This window comes from Tamandua tetradactyla, chromosome 5, assembly GCF_023851605.1.
Source record: "Tamandua tetradactyla isolate mTamTet1 chromosome 5, mTamTet1.pri, whole genome shotgun sequence".
Lineage (NCBI taxonomy): Eukaryota > Metazoa > Chordata > Mammalia > Pilosa > Myrmecophagidae > Tamandua > Tamandua tetradactyla.
The window spans coordinates 27,450,173-27,469,516 of record NC_135331.1 but is presented as its reverse complement, the minus strand read 5'-3'; the positions used below and the strand labels follow the sequence as shown (position 1 = coordinate 27,469,516).

General features: G+C 60.8%; 2 protein-coding genes and 1 pseudogene across 6 annotated transcripts in view; 2 read left to right on the top strand and 1 right to left on the bottom strand.

Annotated features, from left to right (window-relative positions):
• DGCR2 (DiGeorge syndrome critical region gene 2) overlaps positions 1 to 4,786 on the top strand; it is a 111,079-nt gene extending 106,293 nt beyond the window's left edge. For 3 of the 5 annotated variants that reach the window (XM_077160327.1, XM_077160328.1, XM_077160326.1), the window contains 3 exons: positions 922 to 1,074; positions 1,301 to 1,537; positions 2,580 to 4,784. In XM_077160327.1, the coding sequence (XP_077016442.1) occupies positions 922 to 1,074; positions 1,301 to 1,537; positions 2,580 to 2,836 (647 nt within the window). In that variant the 3' untranslated portion in view covers positions 2,837 to 4,784. Of the gene's footprint in view, positions 1 to 921; positions 1,075 to 1,300; positions 1,538 to 2,579 lie in introns of all 5 variants that reach the window. The other 2 variants (XM_077160325.1, XM_077160324.1) reach the window with 1 other exon arrangement.
• A 1,637-nt stretch (positions 4,787 to 6,423) lies between these two features.
• LOC143682315 (carbonic anhydrase 15-like) lies at positions 6,424 to 9,080 on the top strand (annotated as a pseudogene).
• Positions 9,081 to 9,690: 610 nt separating this feature from the next.
• On the bottom strand, positions 9,691 to 11,337 carry FAM246C (family with sequence similarity 246 member C). Its single transcript, XM_077159335.1, has 3 exons — positions 11,231 to 11,337; positions 9,997 to 11,132; positions 9,691 to 9,851 (listed from the first exon to the last, which is right to left on the bottom strand). Exons 1-3 carry the CDS (start codon positions 11,335 to 11,337, stop codon positions 9,691 to 9,693), a joined length of 1,404 nt encoding a protein of 467 aa, XP_077015450.1.
• Between the last annotated feature and the right edge of the window lie 8,007 nt (positions 11,338 to 19,344).

Sequence of the window (19,344 nt, the reverse complement as noted above, 5' to 3'; positions counted from 1 at the left end):
CAGCGGCAACATTGCCCTTCACACACAGCCCATGTGATGGGCACCACATGCTCAGGGCTGGTGGGCTCTGGCTATGGGGGGGTGTCCCCTGCTGCCATGGCCTATTAACGGTTTGTGCTCTGGCCATCCTTGGCAGCTGCAGTGGGACCACAGTGGTGAAGCAAGGTCAGGACTGATTGTCGTCCTGGGGTACATTGACCCCTGCAGGCTGCCAAGGCCCCACTGCCACAGCTCAGTGGGTCCTAACTGCCCCCATCCCGGTTCTGTCCCTTCTCACCATCCCTGCCACCACACTGGGAGATGCTGTCATCTCCCCCTTGCATGCAGGAGCCCCCTCACTGGATCCCTACTGCTCCCTGAATCTTCACCATAACATCCTCTGTACAGCAGCTGCCATGAACCAGAGCTCTGCTCTTGGGGCACACTGCTCCCAATCCAACACCCCCCCCCCCCCCGTGGCTCCCACTACATGCTGGCAGAATGCCAAGACCCTGCCCCTCGGGCCCAGCCCTCAGCTCCTTCTCTTGGGTCCTTGCTGTCAAATAGAACACCTGTCTCCCTTTATTTCCTCTCTTACATGGCCTCCTTGTCAGAGCATGTCCTGACAGTCACCACTGGGGTCACTGCTCTGTCGGCCTCACGCCCAAGCACGAGCTCAGTGGGGGCAGGGGCTGGGGTTGTGTCCCTGGCACCCAGCCTCGCCCTGTGGGTGAGGAGGGAGCTGTAGCCTAGCTCCTCTGCAGGTGGCCCTACACCCAGAAGCAGCTGCAGCCTCATGGTGGCCATGCACACCTGGGTGCTGAGGAAGGGGCCCTGCAAGGGGCGTCAACATGCAAGTGCTGGACATCTGCTCGTGCCGGGTGCGGGGCTCAGAGCTCACCCCGCACGGGGCCTTTGCCTGTCCCCTCCTGTGCCCGACAGATGGCAACAGCCTGTTTGATTCCATGGCTAGCGGGATGCGGCTCATCATCAGCTGCGTCTCCTCCTTCCTCATCCTCTCGCTGCTGCTCTTCATGGTCCACCGACTGCGCCAGCGGCGCCGCGAGCGCATTGAGTCCCTGATCGGAGCCAACTGTGAGTGCCTGCCACAGGGACTGTGCGGGGGGCGGCCCTGTCTCCTCGGTTTGGGTCTGGGGTCAGGCGTGCGCAGTGGGATCGGGGCACCTGGTCAGTGGCTCGGGAGAGAGGGGCTGGGGCACGGGCAGAGCCAGGGCGCAGGCAGGGCTGCAGCAGGATCCCAGTGGGCTGCTGCCTGCGGCCACCAGCCATAACCTTGCACCCGTCCCCGCCCGGCTGACAGTGCACCACTTCAACCTGGGCCGCCGCATTCCCGGCTTCGACTACGGCCCAGACGGCTTCGGCACAGGCCTCACGCCACTGCACCTCTCCGACGACGGCGAAGGGGGCACTTTCCACTTTCACGACCCCCCGCCCCCCTACACGGCCTACAAGTACCCGGACCTCGGCCAGCCCGATGACCCGCCACCGCCATATGAGGCCTCCATCAACCCTGACAGCGTGTTCTACGACCCCGCAGGTGCCTCATCTGGGCAGGGGCACCTCACCTCACCCTGCTCCTTGCCACCACCACCCCTGCCCCGGCTTATGGGTGAAGGGAACTCTGGGGGCCCAGGCCCACTTCTATATAACCACACCCTGGAGCAACTGGGCACCCCAGCAGGTTCCTTCGGGGCCTGGGGCAGCCGTCAAGGGGGGAGGCTGGTCCAGAGCCTCCACCAGGGCCCAGAGGTCAGCCCATGTGCACCCCAATGAGCAGCAGGCTCCCAAAGGCCAGTCCCTCGTGTCAGGAGGCCACACCACAGTGTGGGACTGATTGTTTGTACCTCTTGCCCCATGGGAATGCCACGGAAGGAATTCCCCCAGGGCTGTGGAGCAAGAAGGAGCGGCAGGTGGCTCGCTCATTGTTGGACCCGTCCCATTGCCCCGCACCCATGGCGACAGCTTCCTGTACCATCAGCCCATCGATACCAGCACCCCGATGTGGCCCTGCTGGTGCTGTGATGGGGCCCGGCCACGTTGTCATTAGTCAGCTTCAGCAGCTCTTGTGCGGTCTGGGAAAGGCTTGGACTTAACTTCTGGTCCCGGAGCACAGATTGTCCCAATAGCACTGTCAGGGGCTGGGGAGGGACAAGCTTCTGCCAGGGAGGCTGCTGAGGGCAGCGGGTCCCACACCCCTGCTGGCCAGGCTGCCTCTGCTGCTGCTGGGTGAGCTGGGCCTCATGCCATGAGCTTCCAGAGATGGCCCCATGAGGAACCAGCCAGAGGAAGTGGGTGGACGACCCCAGAGCCCTCAGACCAAAGTCTCCCAGGCCCGGGGGGCAGCACCCTTCCTTAAGTTCTGAACACCCTCCTGCCCTCCACAGCCCAGCCCTCCCCTCAGTGCCTTGGCCCTCCCAGTAGTGTTCCTGCCCCTTGAGTGTTCCAAGTGCACAGGCTGCGAGGCCATCAGTGTGCCCTGTGGGTCTGCACCCCCTTCCCAGGAGGCCGTGGTGGGCGTGTGCAGGTGGGTTCCCAGTTCTTCCCAGCCGCCCTGCCCCTCACCCCCGTCTCTTCTGCAGACGACGACGCCTTTGAGCCCATCGAGGCTGGCCCGCCAACCCCAGGGGCTGGGACCAGTGACGGCATGTCACTACATCCCCCGGAGCAGCTCCTGCCTGCCGCGGGGGCCCCTCTCGCAGACCTGGAAGACTCGGGTGACAGCAGCAGTGCCCTGCTTGTGCCCCCCGCCCCTGCCCCAAGCGAGAGTGCCCTGGTGACAGAGGCCCTGCGGGGAGCCGGCCGGCATGGCCGCAGCCCCCTCAATACCATGGTGTAGGGGACAGTTCACCCGTGGCCACGACTCCCATGGGTGCAGAACCAGCCCCAGCACCACCTGCGTGCTGTGTATGGACAGACACGCTGCCCCTTGTAGGCCATGGACATGCAGTTCACGTGACCTGGACGGCAGAAGACACAGTTTCAGAGACTGGGACAAAGAGGCCAGGAAAGGGGGCTCCCTGGTCACAACAAACATGTCTGGTGAGCCCCACATGCCGTGCTGAGACACCTATGCCCAGATCGCCAAGCAGCTGGCACCCACCAGGGCCGGCACCGTCCAGGTAGGGGACCAGCCTTGGAGATGCTGTGAGGCTGCCCTGGGATGGCCCTTGGTACGAGCCGCCAGCCTCCAGTGCGGCCCTCCCAGGCTGGGGGCTGGCTGAGCACTCTGGCACCTGAGCCCCCGGGCAGGCAACTGGGCAGGGAGGTGCACGCTCTGCTCCGTCTCCAGTGGGCCCCACGCAGCCTGGTTCTGCCCAGGGTGCAGCTGAACTGGGGGTCCCGCTGCTGCCCCTACCCCCTGCTGAGTCAGCCCCTGGGCCTGCCTCTACCCACCTTGTTTGTGCCATAAGGGGTCTTTCATTTGCGGGGAGGAGTGGCTTCTGCGACCACCCTGGGCTGTTCCCATCCCTGAAAAGTCCGCATCCCATACACCATCACACCAGCCAGGGCATCCATCCTCAGCGGCCCTGGGCGGTGGTGGCTGCCCGCGGAGGCCTTTTGGCTGAGGGAGCTATTGCCTGCCCCTGTCCAGGGGCCCCATCTCCTGAAATGGGGCTTTTGCATTCTGAGGTTTGGAGATTAAGTGGGTTCTGTGCGATTTTTAGCACATCCATAACCTTTTCTACGTGAACGTCTGGAGCATTTGTTTGTGTGCGTGTCTGTGTATGTGTATATGTGAGTGTGTGCAGGTGGGCGTGGTACGTGGGAGCCCAGCTCTCTTGGGTACTTTGAGGCTCTCCCGGGTCTTGGCTGCCCACGGCAGGGCCGGGCTGGGCTGGGCCTTGGCTCATTGCTCCATGCATGGTCTCTGCAGCCCCCTCATGGTGCAGGGAGGGTTTGCTTGAAGGGAACGCCCTGTGGGGCTGACAGCTGCATGCATCAGCTGGTGCTCTGCTTGGAAACTCCCTCTCCTTCCTGGGTGGAATCAGAATTTCTAAGAGAGTGGCCCCAGACCTGACCTCCAGTCCCCAAAGCCAGGGAGCTGGGCCGTGGACCGCCCAGCCCTGTGCTCAGCCCACCTTCAAGCAGGCCTGCTCCCTGCTTGCCAAAGGGCTACCACCCGCCGTGGCTCCTCAGCCTGGGCTCATTCGACTCCGTGCTGACTGCTGCAGACCCGCAGGGACTGCGGGGTGCCCTGGACAGTGCTGTCTGCCAGGAAGCTGCGTCATGGCACAGCCGGCCCCAGTTTTGTAACTGCTGGGCAAGTGTCCTGCTCTGGAGCAAGCCTTGGCAGCTCAGGGTCCCTCCTGGCCCTGGGTGTCTGCTCAGCTGATGGGGAGGGCACTGGGTCTGCCCTGCCGGCCACCAGGTTCCTGTGAGAGCCAGGCCTTCCAGGACCAGCCCTGGCCCCCAGAGGAACCGACCACGCTCCTGGGAGGGCCCCTGCTCAGGACATATCTGGCCACTGTGCCTGGGAGCAGGTGCCTCTGCCCTGTGGCAGCGGCGGAATTGGATACTGTACATTGTCTCGAGGCCTCTTTTTTATGTTTTCCTTTCACTTAAGGGTTTTTAGTTTGGGTTTATTTTTTGTTGGGTTGGCACTAATCCTTTTCTTAAGATGTTGTGAGAACCATTTCATCCAAATGCCAAATAAATTTGTGTTCTGAAAGATGCTTGGTTTTGACATGACTGCCCCCCCCTTGTGACAGCCACAGGCCGGGGTGGGGGCAGCTGGGACAGCCACCTCCCAAGAATCCAGCGTACCCAGGAACCCTCGGCCTGAAGACCAGGCAGAGCTGCGTTTGGAGCCCCCGGGCTGGGCGGGCACTGAGCGTGGCCAGCCCAAATGCCTGTGCGGTGCCCTGGTGGCGCAGCCCTGCCCGGGCCACAGCAACTGGTGGAGAACTCAGGCCTCTGCTACACCTGCTGAGCTGTGCGGCGCCCCCGAGGCCAACTGTGCAGGTGGGGTGATCAGTGGAGCCCCCAGCCCCTTCTTAAGGCTGCCCCTCATCATCAGCCCTTCCCTCTAGTCCCAGCACCTAGTTTCCCAGGTGGCCGTGGCCCCACATCCCTGCAGTCCAGCAGAAACCAAGGGGGCCTTTCCTGAAGTGCCCCCCCCAGGTGTAAGTCCCAGGGTGGGGCTTCCTGCGCTGGGCTTTGGGTGGAGTGGGAGCTGGACTGAGATGGCTCCTCCCGCATGTGCTGTGTGAATGGGGCTGCAGACCCTCCCTGTGGGCCTTGCAATTCCTTGTTAACTGTAAAGCGGCCCCCTTCTTCATCCTCCACGCAACTGCGAAGGGCCCAGGGAATTTTGTCAGCTGGAGCTGGGTCCTTGGCTGGGGGCGCCAGCTGCTGCTATGCCCCTTCCCTGCTGGCTGCCCTCCAACCCCATCCCAGCACCGGCAAGGAGCTGGGTTGCAGATTCGGGCCGAGTTGAGGTGCCATCGGTGGACGCCCGCGGGGGGATGGAGGCTTGAGACCTTCCTATTCCCCTGTTCTGGCTCTGCTCTCTGCCCAAAGGACAGTGGCTCATCGGATAAAGCCCTACTCAGTGTTGCGGGGATGAGAGGGCTCAACCCAGGGAGTCTTGGTGCCTTCTCCCAGCCCTGGGCCAGGCGTCCTAGCCACTGCGCACACGGCCACCGGGTTGGGGGCTCGGGGCTGGACGGGCGAGGGAGGTCTTGCGGGAGAATGGGGGCGCCCATCAGCACCGCCCCTCCCCGCCCCGGGCACCGTCAGCACCGCGGACAGCTCCCCAGGTCCGGTTGGCGGGAGGCGGGAAACTCCTGGCTCAGCCGCTCTGCGCGCCGCGGGAGGGGCACCTGGGGAGGGCGCGGGGCGCAGGGTCCCCTCCCCGGCCGACTCTTTCCGGGCAGCGGTGCCCCCTCTCCCGGCCACACCAAGAGGGGGTGTTCAGGGCCCCACCCTCTGAGCCGACAGGGAGGTCTGGGGTCTGCGGGACACTGGAGGTGCCCGAGCTGCCCCCGCCTCCCTCCGGGGTACAGCGGCTGCTCGAGACCCGTCGATGGGGTCGTCCCCCCCCGGAAAGAGAGCGGAGTGGAGCAGTGCTAGGAAGGAGACCGGGATTTGGGGGCGTCTCTCTCCCCCCAGCCTTGCAGTCCCACATTCTGGAATCCTAGGACATCCCCTCGCCCCGCGGTGTCCCTGGCATGTCACTCCGGCTCCCACGTCTCCCTCCTCACCTGTAAATGGGGTAATAATAGCCTCCCCTCGGGTGTTTCCCTAAAGCGCTTAGTTTGGGGAAAAGCCAGTCAGGGCCTGGGAACAGGTCAGATTGCAGCCTCCGGGAGACGGAGGGGCGGAGGGACTCGTGGCCACGCCCCCTCTATGAATATGCAGCAGCCTCGCCGCGCGGCCGCCGCCACTCTCCCGCCCTGCCGAGTCGCGGCCGCCGCCTCCACCATGCAGGCCCCGAGTTTGGCGCTCGCCCTCCTTGCGGTGCGGCTGGCGGTGCGCGTGGACTCCCAAGGTGAGCGCCGGGGTCGCTGCCCACCCCCCAGGGGGATCTTCTGGGGAAGAGAGGAGATGCTGGGGTCGCTGGGGCGCCTCTGGCCCCCTCTGAGAGTCCGCGCCGGGCCGGGTCGGGTTTCTAAGAGCGCCCAGGTGGGTTGTCTCGCAGCCTGGCCCCCTGCCCTGCCCACAGGCACCTGGTGCTACGACTCTCAGGACCCCACGTGTGGTGAGGACCGAGCTCTGCGCGGGGGCGTCGGGGTCATCAGGGCAGGTGACAGTCGGGTGCAGGTGTGGCCCAAAGGTCTCTGGTCCCTACTGGTTTCTGTCTACAGACCTGGGTGGCCGTGGCTGCGTGGACACCAGGTGTCACGGTGTCACTGGCCTTCTGTGTGTGTCCTGTCTGTATGACTGCGCATGCCAGTGGACACCCGCGAGCCTATCGGTGTTGGACGGGGTGGGTGGGTGCCAGCAGAGCCTTGCCCCTGTCCCTGTGGGTCAGCCTGCGGGTCAGAAGTGTCTGTCTGTCTGTGTGTCGGTGGTGGCAGCTGTACCCTGTCCAGGTTGGGGTAGAGGGAATAACTGGCTCTTCTTGGGCATGTGTTGGAGGGGGGGTCCTCTCACCCTCCCCTGTGCACCCCCAAGCTGCCTCCTTGACCCCCTTCCCTACAGACCCCAGTCCTTGTCCCCTCAGGCCCCACCCACTGGAAGGAGATGGCCCCTGCCTGCGGGGGTCCATCCCAGTCCCCCATCAACATCTACCTTCGGTGAGTCCGGCGGGACCCCACTCTCGGGCCCTTCATCTTCCAAGGCTACCACTCAGCAACCCCAGGCCCGTGGACCCTGGAGAATGATGGCCATACAGGTCAGCTGCCAGAGGGGGAGCCTGGAGCGTGGGTGCTGAGACACCCCCGCCCACGAGGTCAGGAACCCCACAAATATGTTAGTGGCCTCCCACAATGGGTTAGGAACTTCTACCCAAGAGTTTGAACACTCCACCCCTACTCGGCAGGAATCAGAGGGTGAGATGCCCTCCCCAGACAGGTCAGGACTCACTTCACCCCCCCAAAAAAAGTGGGGATCAGAACCCCACACAGGGTTTCTGCGGGGTGGGGCGATTTCCGCTGTGGTCGGTGTGTGTCTGTATGCCCTCCTGCGACGGCGGCACTGAGCAGGCAGGGTGGGGGGAGAGACGCGCGCGTGCGGTGCTCCCTCAGTGCTCCTCCACCTGGACGCGGACCCGCGGGGCCACCTGGAGATGCGGGGCGCCGGGCTGCCCCCGCCCGCCTACCGCGCGCGCGTGCGCGTGCGCGCTGCAGTTGCACCTCCACTTGGGGGGGGGCCCGCGTGAGCCGGCTCCAAGCACAGCCTGGACGTGCGGCGCCATACCACGGAGGTGCGGCTCAGGATGCAGGGACTGGCAGGGGTGCGGGGCGGAGGGGTGACCCCATGGAGAAGGTAGGGGGTGGGGGGCAGCCCGGGGACCCCTCCCGCCCTGTGTCTGTGCTTCCCCAGATGCACGTGCTGCATGTGAACACGCGGTACCCAAGCGTGCAGGAGGCGCGGGGACGCCCCGACGGGCTCGCAGTGCTGGCAGTGCTGCTGGCGGTGAGGGAGGGGCCCTCGGGACGCCCTCCACTCCCGGACTGGGGCTCCGGGGTGGAGGTGGGGGGCCCTTTGGAGTCCATGCGGGTTGTTGAGTTTAAAGATCCCGGAGAGGTGAGCCGTTGGGGGAGGGGGGAATCTGCGGTGTCAGGGCCCCCACCCTAACCCCACCCATCACCCCACTTGGGGCCTCCCCTAGACCCGCCCCCCACCCCCCACTCCACTAGATTCCTTAGGTGCCCTGCTCCCACCCTCACCCGTCACCTCCCAGGAGCGGGACTCTGACAACGCCAACTTCTCAGCCCTGGTGTCCCGGCTGAAGGATGTGTCCCCGCGCGGTGAGGACCCACAGGGGGGTATCCCGGGTGGGTGGCTGGCTGGGGGGCCAGAGGCCAGAGGGCACGGGGCGGTGGGAGGGCGCTTCCCAGCCTGCCCCTCAACTCCTTCCCCGCCCAGGGATCTCTGCAGAGCTGGCCACCACCTTCCCGCTGGCCTCGCTACTGCCCAGCGCCACCAGCCTGTCCCGCTACTATCGCTACCGGGGGTCGCTGACCACGCCCGGCTGTGAGCCCGCCGTGCTCTGGACCATCTTCGAGGACCCAGTGCCCATCGGGCGCGCCCAGGTGGTGGGGTGGGGGGTCCCGGCCCTGGCCTCGGTCACCACTGTCGTCCCCTGGGCCCCCCGGTCATGACCCACCCTTGCCAACACGTCCCCCCGCCCATGTCCCCCATCAAATCCTCAGGTGGCCCAGTTCCGGACCATGCCCCAGGCCGGGCCCCCGGGCTCGCTCCCTGCGCCGCTCACGGATAACGTGCGCCGGCAGCAGCCTCTTGTGGGGCGCAGGGTCTCGGCCTCCCCGGATGCTTCCATCCGCGTGGCGGCCGCACCTTCCACCCCGACCCGGACCCGCGCGTGGGGGGGCCCTGCTGGGCCTGGGCCTCGGCCTGTGGCTCTGGAGGTGCCTCTAGGATCCGGGAACCCTCACCCACAGCCCCTCCCCCAATAAATGATGCATAGAAGGACCATTGCAGTATGCGACTGGGGTGGGTTCTGGGGACACTGCCCGGTCACCAAGGCAGGGCTCCCACCCCATTCCCACCCCCTTCTGAGTCTTCAGTGTGCCCCACCAGGGAGACCCCTGGGTGACTCTCCCCTGTCCCCAGCACAGCCCCAGCCCCCCACCCACCGCTGCCCCTCCCCCCCATTCTGTCTGAATCCCCAGGCCAACTGCAAGGAGGAAAGCTGGCAGGTCATCCAAGGGCCACCATTAGCCTAAGGTCACATATTTTATTTTAAAATGAGCTGGCACAGGAACCCAGGGTCCCCTTTGTGGTTAAATGACTCTGTGGCCGTTTCTGAGCCCAGGAGGTGGGATGCTGCTGGCTCCCTGCTTATAGCTGGGTAACAGGTGCTAGGTGTATGGGGTGGAGGGGACAGTGCCCTGGACTGACAAAGGGCTGCCTGTCCCGTGTCGTCGCCTCCAGGTGACACTCTCCCAAGCTAGACTGTGGAGTCTCAGTGCAAACTGACACTTTATGGAGAGAGACTTGTGTCCAGGTGGCTGCCTGTGGTGAGGCTGTGTCCCTGAAAAGGTGTCACTGTGCAAGGTGAAGCTAAGAGTTCAAGGGACACTGTCCGGTGGGGCTGGCCAGAGTCCGGTTCTGCGTCCAGTTGTCGCCCCGTGGGATGCAGTTGCACGTGTGGTGTCTGTCTTTGAATGGGGCTGTCAGAGTGGCGCTGGGATCTGTCCCTTGGAGTGGGTGACACCTCTGTCCTAGTCCACGGAGACCCGGCCTCTTAAGACCCTTAAAGAAAAAGAAAACTTGTGAGCCCTTCCCCGAGGCAGAGGAGTCGGAAGGACTACTGGGTGACAGCCCAGCCCACCCCACCCCAGCCTACGACCCCACCCAGTCCCGCACCTCTGTGCATCCTGCCCGCCTCTCCCGGCAGCACAGGCGCAGGACCCTTCCCGCTCCGGCCACGCAGCTTACCTGGACCCAGCTCTCTGTCCCCGCCGCCCTGCGGGGCCCCGGGCGCCACCGGTGTCTTCTTGGGGCCCTTGCGCGCGGGGACCCGGGTCCCGGTGCCGTCGGCGGGGACCTCGGGGGCGTCTTCCGCGGACCGCGCCGCGGCCGCCAGGGCGTTCACGGTACCGAGCGCGCGCAGTAGGGCCGGGCCGCGGGGGGCGCGCGGGGCGGCGCGGGGCTCGCGGGGCGCGGGCGCGGGCGGCGGCAGCGGCGGCGGCGGGGGCAGCAGCTCCCGCAGCGCCTCCAGCTCCGCCCGCAGCTCCGCGCGCAGCGCCTCCAGCCCCGCGCCCAGCTCGGCGCGCACGGCCGCCAGCCCCGCCTGTAGCCGCCGCTCGCTAACCTCCAGGACGCCCGCGGGGTAGGTGGCCCCGCCGCGCGGCTCCCCACAAACCGAGCACACCGAGCCCCGGCTGTGCGCCTCCGTCCGCTCCCCGGCCCCGGCTGCCCCGGCTGCCCCGGCTGCCCCGGCTGCCCCGGCTGCCCCGGCTGCCCCGGCTGCCCCAGTTGCCCCGGCCCCCGCGGCCCCCGCGCGCTCCACCAGCCGCAGCAGCCGCGGCGCTTCCGCCCGAGCCACCGCCGCCGCCGCTGCCCCCTCGGCCCGCAGCTGACCCCGCAGACGGGCCAGGCGAGCCGGGGCGCGGGTGTCATCGGGGCCCGGCCCGTTGGGCTGCGGCCCGGGGTCCCTCCTGCGGGCGCCCCCGCGCCGCAGAGCCTCGCTTGCGCCGTACGCTCTGCGCGCCTGGGCCCACGAGCGCCCGGGCTCCGCCGCCATCCGCGCCGCCACCGCCGCCCGACCCGCCCGGAGCCCCCGCCGCAGCCTAGCGACAGCTGGGTCCGGGCGACGCACCGTGGAGAGGGCCCCCGGGACGGCTGTGGGAACGATCGAGGCCCACCCACACACCCCGGGGAAAGGAGCGTGGGGAAGCCCTGCACGGCTGGACCCCGGGGACGCCCAGGACCGTGCCAGCAGGCGAGGCCTGTGCGGGATTCGCCCCGCGGGGCCACCAAGAGGAGGGTGGCGCCGCCTTCTGGGCAGAGGCCACAGACCCAGGGGCGTGTTTAAAGCCCAGCTCCTACTTCTCGGGGCTCCTCTCTCCGCGATCGGGGACGCCTCGCCCCTTCTCACTGGTCACCTGCTTCCGTGGCATGGGCCAGGCCGCTTAGAACTGTCCTTTCGGTCCCCTTTGGGCCACAGGCAACTGCAGGAAGCCACACATGGGGCTCCCCAGCCATGCCCCCCTCTGAAAACTCTTGGTGGACCCCAAAGTCCCCCTGAGCTCACCGGGTTCCCTTGTTTGCTCCCACTCATGCTTCAGGCTGAAAGCTACTTAGCAGACAAGACTTCCTTGACCACGCTCTACCCTCCTCCCCACCTGGCAACTCAAGCACCCCACTCCCACATAGCACCCCTCTTGGGTAAAAAATGGTGCTCTGTTGCCTGAGCCCCTCCATCCCCCGTGGGCAGGAACCTGTTGTGTCCTGGGCCAAGTCTTCCCCCCACCCACCCACTCCTGCCCCAGATTGTGTTGGGGCCAAATATGCGGAATGCCTAGAGGAAGGAGTAAATGAATGAATGGTTCTGGGTAGGAAGGTCCTCTGTGGGTGGGGCTGGGAGCCCCCTCCCCACTTTATAGTTGAGGGCTGCTAGGAAGAGCCAGGCTGGAGTGTGAGTCAACTTTGTCCCTAGCTCCGCGCATGCCCTCCGCCCCCTTCCACCTCTGTGGGAGACCCCAGAACCTTTGCACAAGAAAGCATCACAGGGCCTTGAGCTGTGACAGGCCCTGCGACCGGCAGACACCTGCCAACTGCCCCCCCCCCCGGCAGTGTGTTGTTTCCACTGCACCCCCAGGGGCTAATTAGGGCACTGGGTGACCTGGGCCCTGGGGGCTCCCCAGCAAGTAGTGAGGGGGAAGGGCCTGGCGTGGGTCCAGGTGAGGATGGCAGGGGAGAAAGGCAAGACAGACAGCCACTGGGAACTCTGTCCCTGGGGGACTGGCAGGGGGGCCCCGGCTGTATGCTGCTCTCTCTCTGTAGCTGTGTGTGTGAGTGTAATTGGGGAGGGGAGCAGGGGTGCTGCGGACCCCCTTGGAGTGGCTGGGGTCCCTTTGCTTGTTCCATTCCTTCCTTCCCTGCAGCCTGCATCTCTGCCAAGGGTAGAAATGGGAATAACCTGGCACTAGACCCATGTCAAATCCTCAGAACTGGACACCTCCACCTCATTCCTGATGAGTCACCTGCTCCCCCTTACCCCCACCCCAGTGCATCTGGCATCTGGCTCTGCTGCTCCCTGGAGCCTCGTTAAGCCATACCTCCCTGCCCCCCCCCCACCACACACACACCCAAACCCCACAAGGATTAAAATACTCCTGACAGAAGAGCGTGGGCTCCTTCCCAGGCGTGCTGGGTGCCCTCTCTGAGCCCCCTGTCCTCAAAATGGGGCCAGCACAGAGGCCAGGAGGATGGGGGTGAGGTGGCGTCGAGTCGGGGTGTGGGGGGGACCCAGAATCAGGCTTGGCAATGCTGGCTGGTGCTTCCTGGGTGGCGGGGCGGCTGATGCACAAGTCAGAATGGGGCCAGCCTGGGCCAGGCTGGGGAGGGAGGGTGGCCTGCGTGGAGGAGGCAGCAGAGCAAAGGAAGCCGTGATTGAGCCAGAGCTGGGAGGTGAAGAGAGGCAGGTGGGTGGCAGCGGGACACATACAGCCCCCTCACCCCAGTCCCCAACCCCCTGTCCCCACCCTCTGTGTCCCCGGGTCCAGCCTAGGGGCTGGGGAGCAGGGCACACGGTGCTGGCCGAGTAGGCCTGGCCTGTCCCCAGCCTCAGCTGGCCCCAGCTCTGTGCCTGCAGGCTTGGCTGTTCCCCGACCACCAGCTGCCACTCACAAACTTCTGCAGCAGGGCAGCCTTGACAGGGGGGTTGGGGGGGGGGGTGGCAGGAGGCAGGGCGGGGCAGCCACTCACTGTGGCCTAATTGTCATCACTCTTGCGCCCTTTTGCCATTAAGCCTGGGCAGCCACCCAGAGAGGAGGCATTATTCCCAGAGCTGGGGCGCGGCGGGGAGTAGAACAGAGCTGGGGGTGAGGTGGTGGTGGGGGATATGGCACACAGACCAGCCTTTCTTTAGGGGGTGGAGGGTGGACATGGAATCTGGTGGCCTCTGGGGATGGGGTGGGAGGGCACCATAGTGCTGTAGTTCTGGGGCCATCAGGGCAGCTTCTGGAAACACACACCCCCAGGCCCACCAAATCCCAAAGCAGAGTAGAGTGTGCAGCTTTGCAGGTGGGGTGGCGGGGTAGAGGGGTGGCTTGCTCCGAGGAGACCTGCACCTGGCCCCGGAATCTATGAAGATGCATGGAAAAGCCTTCAGGGAACATCCTTAATGCTGGCCCAGGGTCGGGGGGCAGGGGGGTGGAGTGTCCTGGGCTCAGTTGGGGGAGGACCCTGGGGACAGGGGACACACTGCAAAGGCCTGATTGGGGTAATGCAGTGGGGGCCTGGCGGGGTGGGGGGGGCATTGGGGAAGGTTGGAGGGGTGAGATGGCGCGAACTCTGTCCAAGCCACAGAGTTTTGGGAGCACCCAGGAAAAATAGGGTACCCCGGGAGAAGGGAGGGAGCTGGCAATTAGCCACAGCTGAGGACGATTTGCCCTGAGGCTCCCCTGGCCACCTGGGCTGGGGGCTAGCTGTGTGTTGGGGGAGGTGCTGGCACAGGGTCCAAAGAAGGGATGGGCCATGTCTCTTCTCCCACCTGGTCCCGGTCCCCGGTTCTTGGCCTCCAGTGCCATCATCATCTCCGTCTAGCCTGCCCACGGCCTGGACCTGCAGAGCTGACCCCAAAAAAGCCAGCAGGGAGCCCCCGAAGTGGGAACACAGGGCACATTGGCCGGTGGGTCTGGCTTGGGCCAGCCCGCTGCCTTGCCCTAGCCTCAGTTTCCCCCCTTGTCTGAGCCCAGGACACGTCTACGCCGAGATGGCATGGGCTGTGACAGCTCTGACCCCTGAGCAGCTAGTGTCCCCTCTCTTAAGGAAGGGACAGCGACTGACTCCAGTTCTTAGGGCAGAGTTAGGAGGCTGCACCTTGCCCAGGGACACCCCCTGCTCCCTGGGCCCTGGAAATGGGCTCTTGGCCTCCTGGGGTGGGAGGTGGGGGTGGGGTGGGTGCTGGCTGCGCAGCTGTGCCCTGGGAACTGTCCTGGGGCAGGTGGCTCTGCAGGGGGGCAGCTCTTACCTGGTAATGTTCCCGCCTGGCCTTAATATGAGCTCAGTGCCTGCTAATGATCTTGTGTGCCTGGGCCTGGTGTCAGCAGCCCCGGAATGTCAGGCCTGGGGTGGCTGTGACTAGTCTGGGTCATGGGTCTGGCACCACCACCCCCTTTCCCCTACTCCCCCACCTCCCGCCTGGGCTGTCCAGGTGGGACAATTCCAGGCTCTTAACTCTGTCCCCTCCCGGCTGCACAGTGTGGGCAGCAAGTCTCTTAAGCAGTTTGCAATGGAAGAGGCTGCATATGGGGTGGTCTTGGGGAGGGGGTGCCTGACTCCACGGGGGCCCCTCAGATCTTCCCTTTCCCTGCCAGCTGAGCAGTGCCGGGGTCTGCCCTTGTCCTGTCATTTCTAGTGACAGGGGCTAGGAAGGGGTGTCCTACTGCCGGGTCCTGACCCCCAAACAACAAAAAGAAGAAACGGTGTGGAAGATGGGAATGGGGGGGAAGGAAACGCAGCAGGTCTAAGTAAAAGCAAATTCATGTGTAAGCTGAGGGATGGTGAGAGACGTCAGATCAGGGGCTGGTTGCCCGATGGCAAGAGGGTGGGTGGGAAATTGACTGCAAGAGGGCTCGAGAGAACTTTCTGGAATCATGGAAATGTTCTCTCTAGGGGGGTGGGGTGACACAAGCATAGACGTTTGTCAACAAAGTCATGGCCCTGCAAACCTCAGGTGTGCCAGTTTTTATTGCATGCAAAGTAAACCCCCAGTAGAGGGGAGTTTTCAAAATCCTTGGGCTGGAGGGTGGGAGAAAACAAAACAAAACAAAAAATTCAACATCATGTGTCCTGTTTGCAGAATGGGAGAGAAAAAAAAAGTGATCTGGTCAATAGAGCAAGAAATAGCATTTGACAGAATTCAAGAAAAAAAATTTTTTTATACTTTTTTAAAAATCAAAAAAATTAAAAGATGTTCATCAACGTCCCCGTCAATGTCCCCGGGACCAAAGTCCGATTCTCAGGGCTCTGCGGCCTTGGCCTTGCAGCAGCACCCACCCAGCTGGCCCTGTCCTCCTGCTCACACCTTCTGGGTGACCCCTGACACCTCTCTCCCAGCACCCACCCCCATTGCACCCTGGCCACCGCCAACCCCTGCCCCCAAAGGCGTTCCTCTGAGCTCTCTGGGGTAGCTCCTCCTAAGGCCTTCCCTTACCCCCTGTGCCTTCCTAGCTTTGTTGTGACTCCTGGCCCTGCTCTCGATGCCACTTCAAAGTGATTCCCCTCTCTCCAGAACATCAGCTAGTTCCATCCCCCTATCCCATATTATCGACAGCCCTTTCCAACCTGAAAAAGTTAGAATGGCCATAGCCTAAATACCCCTAAAGATTGGGAGAAGGATCAAAGGAGAAGGAGGAGTATATCAGAGAAGATAAGAGGCAACAAATGAGTATGGTTGCTGAATCACTCTATTGACATTTCCCTTAGCCTCCAGTGTCTTGGAGCAGCGAGAAGGAAATAGCTAAAATTGTGGAGCTGTAGCACCCATACCAAACTCGGAGCTGTGTTCTATAACTAATTGTTGCAGTGTGCTTTGAAATTTATTGATTTTTGGTATATATGTTATTTTTCACAATTAAAAAAAAAAAAAGTGAGTCCTCACCTGATGGGCAATTAAGGGGCACCAGGATTTCAAGAAGAGAGTTTATTTAGCAAAGGCTAGCTTTGCAAAATCTGTCTCCCCAATCAGAGAAACACGCAGGATTTTATAGCATTCATCCAGAGGCCAGCAGGTTTACATGATGGGCTTAAAGACAGCGGATTCCCTGAGTATGCACCGATGGATTACAAGCATAGCTCACTCGAAGTTGAAGCTTTAGGCTATTGTGTACTTCCATTGAGAAGCTAGCTCTGCTTGGAACTGGGTTGGTCAGTTCTGGGGTGATGACTTGTGTTATTCCGTTAGTAAGCACTGGTGCAGGGAGGCAACACAGGGGTTGCAAAACGAGATAAGGGAATACATTCTGGGCCCCTCATGAGTTATCTAGTTACTCTCCAGTTACAAAGCAACACTTGTGGGCTTACAAAATAAAGCATTCTCATCAAAGAAATGCATCTTCTGGGGCCCAGTTCCGTGAGTCACAATAAGTTACAGATAATTGCTAATGGCTACGTCACAATCCATGGGAAAGATAGGGAGCATTTAGATAGCGCTGCGGTAACCATGATCAAGTGTATTGGCACTTGGTCACACTCCTTCCCCCACATTGGACTTGGCTTCCACTGGGGCAGGGACTTCCTTTCTCCCCAAGGCCCAGGAAAGTGCCTGAAACACAGTCGGGGCATAATGAATGCACATCCACCATCAGCTAGTGAGGTTGTCTGCACAAGGCCTGCTATTCAGTAGGCGCTAAATAAATGCTAGGTTCATTTATTTCCCGTCTGGGGTTGTGCCTGCACCAGGCCTGAGGAGCTCTCCGGGTGGCAGGGGGTGGGGGTGGGGAGCGGCTGGCTGGGTCCCTGGTGTCCCTTGCCCAGGATGAGGGCCAGTTATGGCCTGGAAGGGGGTGGGTGGATACTCGAGGTTTCCCGGGCTTGAATGGGTTCTGTGCAGGGGGGCAGAAGGGAGGGGGCGTGACTTGCTGGGGAGGGGGCGGGGCGTGCACGTCAGGGCGCTTAGGTTGCACCCTCGCCTTTCCCTGCCCCACCCCACTGAGCCGTGGCGAATTAAATGTTCTTGGGTGGGGGGGTGAGGGGAGAGACAGATGGGGTTCGGGTGGGGGGGGCATGGGAGGGCGAGTGTAAACCATTTTCCAGGATTCGAACCAAGTAATGTCTTTCCTCTACATTTTCCTTACTCAAAAGGAGAAAACTGCCCCGAAGGGGATTATTCTCCTTATTATATGTTTAATGTAATATGTGATAAACACGGAACGCTACATTCCATACATGGAAGTTATAAGCAGCATAACATGATAACTGCCTGCCAGTGGCTATTCAACCCCACGACCTATAGCCCCGCCTTCCCAGAAGTACAGGTTACCCTGAATACCTGGTTTCCGTTTTTTTTTTTTTTGTATGCTGCATGGAGGGGTCACATTTCATTCTTTTTCTATCTGAGTATCCTGTTATAGCAGCACCATTTGTTGAATTGTTTGTTTTCATTGATTTCTTTGTTTGGGAAGTGAAAGGGCCAGGAATCAAACCCGGGTCTCCCACGTGGCAGGTGAGAATTCTATCACTGAACTACCCTTGCACCCCTCCCTTGTTTTTAATATATATATTTTTCTTGTTTGGAGGTTGTATTAACTTGTAAGCTGCCAGTAAATGCGATATAACAGAACTGGAATGGCTTTTAAAGGGGGGAATTTAATAAGTTACCAGTTTATAGTTCTAAGCCTATAAAAATGTCCAAACTAAAGCATCCAGGATAATATACCTTAATTCAAGTAAGGCCAATGGGTCAGGAACACCTCTGTCAGCTGGGCAATCACGTGGCTGGCCTCTGCTGGTCCCTTGCTCCTGGGCTCCATTGCTTTCAGCCTCTCCTCCTGTGGGGGTTCCTCACTTTGCTTCTCCAGGGCTGGCTTTCATCTCTTGGCTTCCCTTGGCTCTCTCCAGGTTCTAGCTTGCTTAACATCTCATGGTGATGTCTTCTGGGCTCCAAGCATCTCCAAACATCTGTGTTTCTGTTCTGTGAAGCAGCTGTTCTCCAAGCAGCTGTTGGCTTTTTCATTTCTGAGGTTTCTCCAAAAATATTTCCCCTTTTAAAGACTCTAGTAAACTAATTAAAACCCACCTGGAATGGGCAGAGTCACATCTCCATCTAATCAAAAGCACAACCCCAATTGGGCATGCCACATCTCTGTGGATGTAATCTAATCAAAAGTTTCTACCTACAACATCAAATCAGGATTAAAGGAAACATCTGCTCCCATAAGATTGAATCATGATTAAAACATAGCTTTCCTAGGGTACATAATACTTTCAAACCTGCACAGAGGCATCCTGTGAACAGTGTGTCATTTGATTTTTCCTGTCTTTGTGTTTTTTTGTACATATGTATTGTCATTAGGTTTTGTGCTTTTTCTCACACATTTAGTTTTATTGTACATGTTTAACGTTTAAAACAGAGCCTCACCTTTCGTTTCCACGAACCAAGAAAAAAATTTAGAAGCAAACAGGAATAAAATGACAATACTGAGTGTCAAATTCAAATAGGATCCTACAGGTTCTGCTTATTCTCCCAATAAGTGGCAAGACTCAGTCATCATTAGAAGAGAATTCTGTTTTGAAGTGTCATCTTAGACTTCAAGGATGCCCACTAAATGTCACAATTGAACATGCCAAAGGAGAAGCCATGTTGTCAAAATGCCCACTTAACCCACCCAAGCATCTCAAACCCACCCCTTGCTGACCTTCTATAACTCCATTTTTTCCCTTTTATTTTTTAAACAAGAGCAAGTAGACAGCTACATGTTGGTAAATGCGGACTGTCCATCATTGCTCTAATGTACTGTTCTCAGCCCCTGAAAATGTCCCAATTAAAGCAAAGCTATAGAAATGTCCAATCTAAGCCATATTTTGGTTCAAGAAAGGCCGATAATGTTCAAGAAGGTTTCTCTCTCAACAGGAAAGGCACATGGTGAACACAGTCAGTTTCTCTCTTGGCTGGAAGGGTACGTGGCGAGCAAGTTGTCATCTGCTACTTTCTCTCCTGGCTTCCTGTTTCATGAAGCTCCCAGGGAGGTATTTTTCTTCTTGATCTCCAATGGTCACTGGCTTGTGGGCTCTCTGCTTCTCGTGGCTATGTCGTTCTCCTTTGCTGTCTCTGAATCTCTTTTCATTCTCCAAAATGTTTCCTCTTTTATAGGACTCCAGAAACTTACCAAAGACCCACCCAATCCAGTTTATCAACCACTCTTGATTAAATCACATCTCCAGGGAGATGATCTAATTACAGTTTCAGACATTCAATACGAATAGAGCAACATTTTGACTTTACAAAATGGGATCAGGATTGAAACGTGGCTTTGCTAGGGCACA